Below are 10,800 nucleotides of genomic sequence, written 5' to 3'. Positions count from 1 at the left end.
TGTGACCCTGGACAAGTCTCTTAACCTCTGTTTGCCTCAGTTTCCTCACCTGTAAAATGGAGATAATAATAACCGCTACCTCCCAGAGTTGTGAGGACCAAATGAGATAGGGATTGTAAAGCGTAGTCCCTGGTGCACGGTAAGTGCTATGTAAATGCCTAAATGTGAATTATTAGCTATTATTAGGTCACTCCCCTGTAGCCGAGTAAAGGAAGATTCACTCTACACTGAAACATACCAGAATCCACCTTTGGGGCTAGGCTTGAAGCCTTTCTGACTTAGAAGGACCTGCCAGACCCTGGGCTCCTCCATTTCTCCTCTACACCTTTTGTTGTGGTCTCAAAAGCCCCAGGGGCTCTTCCACACTTAGATGAGATACCCAGACTTTATCCAATCAGAATATCTTCATTTTGAGGAAACTGAGACCCAAAGAAGACTTTAGCTGAGGTTCTCTCACTCACTTTTTTTTTTGTGTGTGAGGTGATTGGGGTTAAGTGACTTGCCCAGGGTCACACAGCTAGTGAGTGTTGTGTCTGAGGCTGGATTTGAACTCAGGTCCTCCTGACTCCAGGGCTGGTGCTCTATTCACTGCACCACCTAGCTGCTCTTCCCACTCACTTTCAACTAAACTAGTGTCCAAAAGAGAAGGCAGAACACATCACTCCTCAGGCTGCTCAAATCAGAGGGATGCGGTATTTGTGACTGGGATGGAGTCGGAGGCTGGCAAATCTGTAGGTCAGCACCTGGGACAGGTACCTGCATACCATAAGTGGCCCTCAGTGCCCCTAGGCAAGGGGAACACCGCTGTCTGAAGTACAGATTCTTCCCATATGTGTAATAGCCTCATCCTCTGTTGTTGCAGTGGGAAGGGGGATAGATTTGGATTCAGGGAAACCGAGTTCAAATATCGCCTCTGCTTCTACCTGTGTAACACTGTACAAGTAACTTTCCCTCTCTGAGCCCCAATTTCATTCCTCTTTTTTTTTTTTTTTTTTTTTTTAGCTTTTTGCTGAGGCAGTCAGGGTTAAGTGACTTGCCCAGGGTCACACAGCTAGTAAGTGTCAAGTGTCTGAGGCCAGATTTGAGCTCAGGTCCTCCTGACTCCATCTAACCTCTTGACTCCATCGAGCTCTATCTACTTCACCACCTAGTTGCCTCAATTTCATTCTTTTAAACCCAAGGGTGTACTAACTGATCTCTGAGGTCCCTTCCAGCTCTCTGATTAAAGGATGCAGGACTCTTGTCAGTATGGGACCAGAAGTAGGGGTACGCTGGAGCCGACTCCAACGAGCTCCAGAGCCAATTGTTAACTTGTCAGTATAAAATACCCTGTATACCTTGGAAATCAGGAAACACTACAAATCAGGGCTTTATTTACTTATTCGTTTTTATTGTCTGGACTTAAGTGAGGGAGAGAATCTCAATAATGCAGACTAAATTTCCAAGTGTGTTGTGCAGCCAAACATTGACTTGCTACCCCTGGCTGGAGGATTCATCTTGGTGGTGGGCAGCGGGGAGGTGCGATGATCATTCTTCCAGCAGGTCCTTCCAATCTGGGAAGTGTTTGAGTCCAGATGGGCTGATGATGAATGATTCATGACCAGCTTCACAGTTTGGGGAGGCTCATTACCATGAACGTGGCTGCAGGGGAACTTTTTTTTAAGTCACAGTAATGTATGAAATGAACTATTAGTAAGTCATGGAGGGTCTTCTGGCTAGCTCAAGGGAGAACCTATACTTGACAAAATTATAGCTCTCCTGAGGGATCAGTGATTCGGGAAGACCCCCATCCCAGCATAGGAACAAAAGAAAAGTAATTGGTAATGTTGAGCCGAGTGAATTGTGACCATGGCTATATATTTAATGCTGGGATCTTACAACATAGGTAAAAGGACCCCAGAGGATACCTAGTCCATTCTGCCCATGTGACAGATGAGGAACCTGAGGCCCAATAGGTGAAGGGACTTGCCCAAGGCCTCATGAATAGCAAATAGCATAGCTGGGCTTTGGACCCAGATTCTCTGGTTCCAGATCCAGAGCTTTTCCTACACTATCATGCAATGGGCCCATGATTGCTAATACCATCTTCAAGCCAGGAACATACTTTACTCATCATATTGTCATTTTACTAGGAAAATTAACTGAAGATATACCGAATGGAACAGTTTGGAGGTATCCCCTCCTATCCCCACGATATCTAAATGATCTCCCAAAGTCTGATTATTCTTGGCTAGATTTTTGGCTCAAAATGGGAACTTTAAGTCATAGGCATCTTCCAGCTTGCTCAGGACTTATAAACTGCAGCATCAGTATTTTTTCTTTGGGTGACAGCAGGTAGAAAAATCCAGAGTAAGTATAATTCTTTGACAGAATAAAATATACACCCAGGCAAATAGAGGCAAAATCTGCTAATGCATTATGAGTCTTTGTTCCTAAGTTGGCTGAGGTGGCTCCTGAACTGTCTTGGACAAAGGGCACCTGCAGGTCTTTGCCTACTGCACTTACTGTGGGCAGACTGGGGAGGGTGCTAGTGACAACTCCTCCCTTGGCAGCTTCCAGACCAGAGATTCTCAAATCCTTGGTTATTCTGGTCATGGGGGCAAATTGAAATTTGTCAGTTTATGGCCACTGGCACTGAAACACACCTTGAAGGTTGCTTCACACCGGCAGTTGAGAAACGGAACAGAGTCCGGTAGAAGCAACATACGGAGAATGATATAGTTCATATGTGGTTTTTCCTTCTGTTGTAGTTAACAAAGACAGGAGCGCATAGTATATAAAGAGCCATACTGGGGGTCAGGAAGACCTGGATTCGAGTCTTGCCTCTGCCACACTGGCTCTGAACCTCGGCAAGTCACAACCTGTCAGTGTTCTAAGCCATTCTCTAAGATTGCTGAGTAGATGCTTCTCTCCACCGGTAGAGGAAGTTTCCTTATCAAGAGTTATTGACACCAGGGAAATCCCAGGTCTGGGCTCGTTCTTCCTACCAAGAAAGGAGGAAGAGAATTTCTGAATGCCAGTGATATTTTTGTAATTAAATGAAACAAAATGGCATTGGGGATGGCTATGACAAGATGGCGGCTCAAGGCAGTTTCAATAACTACCACTGGGTGTCAGCAGTACCCAGGGAGACCTTAGTCAGCCCAGGGCTTCACTGCTCATCAAGACATTTCCCTCTAGCTTTGGCATAGAAAGCGCTTCTACTCATTGGCATTTCAGCTAAATAAAAAATGCTGCAAATGTCTCGGGGAGACATAGCATTGGAAATGGAAATTAACTGAAACACAATCTTATTTCAATTTTGTTTTTATTATTTCACTTCAGTGACTGTGCTCTCTCCACAGTTCAGTGATGCCAAGGAGACCCCAAGTCAGAGACAGGGAGATTGCCTTCACATTCCATTTCTCTAATGAACCCCTCTTTGGGCTGTGCGTCGAGACGGACTTTGTAGTTCAGAAAACAAGGCACTGAAACTCTGTCTCGGCTACATGAACACACTGAAGATAAAGCGATCCTTTCATTCAACATAGAGTATTGGAACACAGTGGGGTTTTTATGCAGACCAGGTCTCAAAACACCCAAGGCACACACTTTTTGTTTTTCCTGGTTTTTTTTTTCCTTTTCCATATTTATTTGAAAGCTCAAAGCCAAGGATCAGAATTCTGATCAACAGAGTTTCCAATTAGTAGCATCAGATCCTGGTTGGTTGTGGTGTTTGCTGCAAAATAAGAAAGATTGAAATGCAGAAACATGGTAACACAGCAAGCAAACAAGAAACCCACCAGGAGATACAGTGTGTCCCCAAATAGAAAGGGTTGTCTCTGTCACAGCCCGGCAATGTTGATCTCCTCCAGTGGCAGGTCTGTGGGCGTGGCTTTGGGCGTGGCTCGATAAGGCCTGCCTGGTTGCCATTGCCTTCGTTTGTTTTTTGCAAAGGGCTCAACATGTATAAATGGGTAGTCCTGGCTGCGGGAAGGTGCCCAAGTTCCTCTAGTTTTTAAAATGCCCCAAATACAGTCCGAAGGAGAAAAGAAGAAGGCCACGAACAGTTTCAATGAGACAAACCAGGATACCCCTGGGGTGGGGGAGGGAGGAAACTCGCCCCTCCAAAAAATACAAGGAGCTCAGATATCCCCCATGGGGGACACCCAAAGCTAACTCTAGGGCTGCTATTTCAGGTGCCCTGAGAGGACAGGCTGCTCCGTGACCAGAAAGACAAGATCACGGCGAGAAGGCCGAGGAAAGCTCCCGCACTTCCAGGGCTTAAAAAACAAAAGAAGCTGGTCTCCTCAGAGTGGAAGGGAGAGGTAAGGGAGCATCCTGGAGCTTCCCTGAGGGACCAGGCTTCCTGGCTCATAGACCACCTGGTCGTCCAAACCCTTTGGTTTTCCATCACCAGCTGAGTATTCCGCTCAGGCCCAGTCACGCCAAACTCTACTAGAAGGTCAAGAGTCAGGAGTGCACATCAGGATAGGAGAGTCCGTCAGGGCAGGGGAAATGTTGGCAAGTGGCTGATCTACTCATCAAAACCACAAGAACTTCCACCCTGTCCCTCATCATCAAAAATTTAAAATTTAAGTGGAGCAACTTTCCCTCTGGTACAAAGATTCTGTAGCCACAGAGGGTGACACTTCAATGTTTTTGAACCTAAGTCCAAAATTCAGTACCCTTGTTTTCGACATTGTCAAAAAAACAAAGGCACACTGATCAAATGGAATGAGGTGGTTGGCTTCTCAATCTTTGGAAAACCTCTACCTCCTCTCCAGCTGTAGGGAGGGGACCCCTTCTCTGCAGCATCAAGCCCCACTATACACGGAGTCATGGGGTTGGCTCTTTCTGCTGCGATGGATCCAGACAGTTTCTTCTGTTTGCAATCAGACCCTTGCAAGAGGGCTTTTATTCTGGACAGTCATTTCGGTCAACATACCAAGCAACGAGGATCAGGAAAAGAATGAGCCATGGAGAGGGGTGGAGTGGTTTCCTCTATTCTGACTTGGAAGAATAAAAAAAGTACAGAGCAGTCACAGAGGGAAGGGTGGGGTGGGAACTAAGGCCAGGCCAGCCATCAAGTACTGAGTACTAAAAAGGGAAAGAAAAGATGTTAACGGGAAGCCATGACCATTTGGGGCTCAGACACGTCACCACTGGGGTACTAAAGAATAACAAATGTGCATGCATCTTGCTGGGCTGCTAGGGAACTCAGGAAGAAAAAAAAAAAAAACCACCCAAACAAATCATTCCTTCATTAACTGAAGTGCCACAAATAATGAATTAGCTTTGTGATACGTAAAATGTGCAAACCAACAGTCACATCTAGTCATCACCGTCATCTAGGAGTCGGCCAAAAACACGTCCAGATGCTCAGGTAGGTGTCCTGGCACATAGGTGCCACGTAACGTACATCTTGTGAGGTTTGGTCTCATATATACAAATATTACAGAAAGAAAACTGGCATGTAAATACAGTTTATTTAAAGTACAGTATATAACAAAAGTTTATCCTAAAACCCAGAGGACCACAGTTAACATGTCTCTTTGAGTAGAGCCATTATTCAGCTCCACTATTAAAGAGTATCATGAATTGGGCCTAGGCCTGATGTTCCCCAACGCGGGGGAGAAGAGGAGAAGGGGGCTCTCTGAACTAGGAGCTATTGCTGAGAGGAGCAAACTTGTCAAACAGAGCTAGACCGATTCATCTTGGCAAACAAATATTTTATTGGTCAAAGCAGGCCCTTGGGCAGCCCGATTACTTTGATACTGTAAGACACAATGGAAAAATAAACTATTTCATTAGCTCTTTAATGTTTCCATCTGCTTTCTACTGATGACACCGCATGGAGGTTAAGTGTCTGCAAAGATACACTCGCACCAAATGGCATGGGACGAAAGGGTCCCCACCAGTGTGTGCTGCCCGTGGAGGCCACAATTCAATAAACCTAAATTCTAGCAAGGTGTGATTCAATAGCGGCAGCCTGAAAGTCACCTGGCTGAGTTTCTCTCCCATTATTTGGGCCAATGTTTGACCTCACACAGTGCGAGGAGGCAATGCCAGCGGAAAGCAAAGGAAGGAAAAAGAGCCTGATTGCTAGTGGTTTGTTAACTGAATTCTATCATCTCACCAAATGGAAGACAAATGATGGCTCGAGTACCTTTTTTTTTTTTTTTTTTTTTAACACATTCTTATATATCACGGCCCCATCCGCTGGCTACCTGGAGAACACCTGTCACCAAATTCCTTTATAGCAATGTTCGTCTCACTATGGAAAAATCGAAAGTACTCTGAAGGAAAATGCCTGAATGCATTGTTTTTATTACAAGTTAGGTTGGAACTTCCAAATACAAATATTGACCTGCAAAGGGGATCAGAACAGAGGCAAAGTCAAAAGAAATCTTGGTTTTCCAGAGTTGGGGGTGCAAGGGGGGGGTTAAAAGGGTGGGGGGAATGGAGAGGAGTGGCTTTTTTGTTAGCTTTGGGACTTGGGGCAACCGACCCGAACAGCCGCCGTTCGGTGAATCGGGACCACTTTCGAAGAAACATTTGTCCTTCGGTGACGAAGTTCTAGCAAAGGTAGAAAACGTAACACAGCTCTGCTGGTTCAGACGCATCCAAATAAGGTCGATTTAAAAAGGTCATACTCTTTAGAATTATTCCACAGAAATAGTATTATTAGTATTAAATCACCAAAGTTTGTTTCTTTAACTTCCTAGCACAAAGGCTGCCTAGTAGACCAGCCACTGTTTTTTTTTTTTCTCTTAAAATATTGTGCTTATAAACTATCTATACAACTATTTAAACTTGCAGTAAAGAAAGAGTTAAATTGGTAAATTTGCTGTACTCATTCGAGGGCTGCTGCAGACCTAATCAGACACTTGATTGTGAGCAAAAGTAATAAAAAGGAAAGAAAGAAAAAGAAAAAAAAGTCTTGTTTTATAACTAGAGATGGGCTGGGCCAATCTGGAATAGAAAAGAACAAAAAGCCAAACCCAAGCACTTGGGCCACTTCCAGATGGAAGCCCGGCAGGACATTGGTTAGCTGTGGGCAGTTGACAGCCTCCCTTGGACGTGAGAGGGTCTGTTACAGGGGAGGGGGGAATCTTCTGGGGGCCTGTGCAGAATCAGGGAGGCGAGGGGCAGGGAGAAAGACATGAAAGAGGATCTAGAAAAGTCGGCAGTCAGGGTGATCTCGTTCTCTATTACTAAACGACCAGCATCTTCCCCAGCCCCTTGGAGATGCCCCCGTTTTGCTGCCTCCACTTCTGCGCCTGCCATCCCCACTCACAGCTTAGCTCTCCTCCTCTCAACCCTGGGTCCTGTCCGCCTTCTGTACCTCTCTCTCACAGCACTGCTTCTCAGTAAGCTGGAGAGATTCCCTGAGGTCCACAGAGGAAGGCAGACCTCTCAACATGCCACTCTCCCTGGCCCCAGACAGCAAAGGGGCTGTCATAGTATGGCTCCTCAACCTTGAGGGGACTCAGGACCTGGGTCCTGGGGCCCCTGACACAGCTCCCGACAAAGACCCTATGATCCAGGTAGCACCACGTGGCCCCTGGGTTGCCTCATTTATTTGATTGTCCTTTGGGTCAATGTATATGCTCACCTCCTTCAATCTCAAAGGGGAATAAAGCCAAAACGAATGCTCAGGAGCAGGAAAAGGTAAGGGAGGTGACCTAATGTTTCCTCAGCCCCATTTGATGTGTCTTCATGGGACGCCCTGTGTCTGGCAGAGAGGTGACGTGCCCGAGGCGGCTTGGGGACTGCTTAGTTCCTGGGGGAGACTTTCCCCTTCCATCTCTGAATCGTGGCTATGTGCTTTGACTAACTCCATGTGGCCTGAGTTGGCCACCTGGGAAATATGCTAAATAGAATTATTTGCAGAAATCAAGAAATAAAGGTGAGCAAAGCAGGGCACGATGTCGTGGAAAGGCTCCACCCTCTGCCAGGAAAGTCACCACCTCTCTGCCTAACAGCTATGGCTACAACCCTGGTGAGGAGATGGTGTGGAGGATCTGGGGGTAGGGGCCCAAGACGGCACATCTGATAAATAAATACCTCTGGGGCCGATTCTACCATAAGCAAACCGCTCAGAAAACAAGGAAGCAAGTGAGCACTGTACTGACCAAGAAAGGGGAGGGGAGCGAGCAGGAGCCAGCGCTGGGACCTGGAGGGTCGGGAGCTGGTCAGAACCAAGGGAGGAGCAGCTCAGGAGACATCTGGCTGGCCGAGCCCCATCCTGGGCTGGCTTCTGGGCCTGGGAGGAGCAAGGGAGGTCACCCGTCCCTGGGGGCAGGCTTGGAACCCACTCTAACCCCTCTCTCCCTTCCTCCCCTCTCTGAAGGGAGTGGTGCCTAGGCCTGGCCGGCCGCCAAGCAGGAAAGCAGGCCGGGGCCGGGGGGTTAGCGGACCTGGGCTCCGAGATGCCCTCGGCCTTTCTTTGGGAGACAGGAGGTGGACAGACCCAGGGTGGTGTCGGTGCTCACAGACCAGGAGGCCTCAGCGACTATAGCGTAAGCCCATCTCTACTTATAAGCAGAAGTCCATGAAGGCAGAGGGAGCAGGCGTCCTTATCTGTCCAGCAGCTGCTTCAACGCTCTTTCTATGTTCATTCTATGCCCGACTCGAGTTACTCCGAGGTCTATGAGGTCTTCCTTCTGAAGGTTTGGTAAGTGACTGCCGTCGATTTCATTGTCCATGAAGGTCTCTTTATGCTCGCCTAAATTTAAGCTTTCCAGCCAATCAGCCACATCGGGCTTGGTCCACAGGTGGACAGGTTTAGTTGTAAAAGGCTTATTTGAGATTGGCTGTTGCAGTATCGAGGGAGACGGGGACCTGCTGCGCGCTGCCGCGCTCAAGCCAAACAGGTCCCCTGAAGGTGGCTGGCTCGGAAGGCTAAAAACCTCAGACAGAGCAGGTGAAGGGGCCGCAGCTGAGACGGCGCTCAGGGGAGCGGTCAGGGCCTCCTTGGCGATCTCGGTGGGGGAGACCACAGGGCTTGGGGCACGTCTCGTGACGGCGGTCCTCCCGTCATAGTCCGGTGGCCTGCTCTGCAGGGTGATGGGCTGGGTGGTGCCAGGGCGGACGGTGAAGGTGACCGTCGTGCTCCGCGTCCCTGAGACGGTGCTCATGACATCCGTGCTCCTGCGAAGGCAGCAAAGAGAAACAGGCATCACACGCAAGCGGTGGAGAGCCCACCGAGAGTGGGGGGCAGGGGGAGGGGAGGTGATGTGGGGGGAAAAACCAAAGGAGGGGGACCCAGGGGCAGGTGGGCTTCCAATGAATAATCATGTCATGCTAGAATCAGGAGGGGGAGACCAGAGTACCCAAAGAGACACCAAAGCAGCTATCCCCGTCACCTGAATTTAAGGATGAGGGAGGAATGAGAGAAAGACAGCTGTCCTGTGGAAGGAAGGAAGGAAGGAAGGAATGAGGGAAAGGAGGAGGGAATGGTTCTTCAGGTGGTGGACATTTTTAGGAGAGCCATGTGAGTCACTGATGGTTCCAACGACCAAGGCAGGAGGCCAGAAGGACCCTGGGTGATATCTACAACCCTGTTCCCTCCCCCACTCCCCACTGACCTTTTCCTGAAATCCTTTAGGGCAGCTCTGGGCCCTGAGCTGGGACCTGCCCCTGAGTGTAACGTCCTCCCTGCACACACAAGCACTAGATACACCACACACCGTAGTGCATTCGCTCAGAAGATCAGAGGGGGCCGTGGTTTAGTTACAATTGTTATGGGCTCACCATTCTGCCTCTCGCTGGGTTGGGTGGGGTGGAGGGTTCTAGCAGATGTCTCAAAAATGAAAGAGATAGCAGAACCGCCCTGCAGAGCCGGAGGACTGGAAAACTGAGGAAACGTTAAGTCCTGTTCTTGTGTTTGGTTTGGTTTTGGGGCCCCTCTCCCAGCTCTGCTTTCAGGACAAAACAGTGCAAGAACAGAACCCCAGAGGAGGCATTTTAGAAGCGCCACCAAACGTCAGAGTGGGTCCTGGCCCCTCCAGCCCCACCTCTGGCATCTTCTCCCTCTCCAGGAGGCCTGGGGTGGAATCACTGTGGTTCCTCCCAATGGGGACTGAAGGTCTGGGCCAGATACCCCTGACCCCAGAAAACCTCAGAGTCAGTCTCTCCAGCCGTGTTCTCCTTAAGCCGCAGGGAGACAGTCGACTCAGCCATTTTATTGAAATTGACTGTTTTCTTGCTCAGTTGACAGACAGATGTTGGCTCCCACAAGTAGTAGACTGTAAGCTCCCTGAGGGCAGGGCCTGCTTCATTTCTGTCCTTGGATTCCCAGCATTTAGCACCTAGGAAACACTTGCTAGATCCTGGTTAAATTGGACTGAATTGAATTCGCCACCAAAGGGTGGCCTGGTAGAATAGATAGAGGGTCATTCTGGGAGTCAAGAAGACTCGAGTTCCAATCTGGCCTCTGAGACATCCCAGCTGTGGGCTTCTGGGCAGACCCCTCCACTTTTCTCCACACCCTCAGAACAGGCACCTGCACATCTGTATGTGAAGAGGCAATTTCTATACCTGGAGTTGCCCAAACCAACAAAACCACAAGTTCAGAGCCTCCCCCTGCCCCCAAAAAGAAAGAAAATGAAAACATCCCCATTTTCCCTAAATTTCAACAGACTGAGGCACTGAATGCCCTCCCCTTTGCTTCTCATCTCCTGTACTGGCCTTATTTCATTTACACACACACACACCCCCCCCCCCCCCACACACACACCCACACCCACACACGGCAGTACCTGCTCTCCTACCTCTGTGTATTTGCACAGACCTTCCCTATACCTGCAATCTAGC

At 48.5% G+C, this 10,800-nt stretch overlaps 1 protein-coding gene across 4 annotated transcripts in view; it reads right to left on the bottom strand.

The window, feature by feature from the left end:
- Positions 1-5,449: 5,449 nt before the first annotated feature.
- Positions 5,450-10,800, bottom strand: part of SHANK2 (SH3 and multiple ankyrin repeat domains 2) — a 712,956-nt gene continuing 707,605 nt past the window's right edge. For all 4 annotated transcript variants that reach the window (XM_027856171.1, XM_027856170.1, XM_027856172.1 and 1 more), the window contains one exon: positions 5,450-9,135. In XM_027856171.1, coding sequence (XP_027711972.1) covers positions 8,562-9,135 — 574 coding nt within the window. In that variant the 3' untranslated portion in view covers positions 5,450-8,561. The remainder of the gene's footprint in view (positions 9,136-10,800) is intronic.

Source organism: Vombatus ursinus, unplaced genomic scaffold, assembly GCF_900497805.2.
Source record: "Vombatus ursinus unplaced genomic scaffold, bare-nosed wombat genome assembly UNPS02011369.1, whole genome shotgun sequence".
Taxonomy (NCBI): domain Eukaryota; kingdom Metazoa; phylum Chordata; class Mammalia; order Diprotodontia; family Vombatidae; genus Vombatus; species Vombatus ursinus.
The sequence above is the reverse complement of the archived record's forward strand: the minus strand, read 5'-3'. Positions and strand labels throughout refer to the sequence as shown.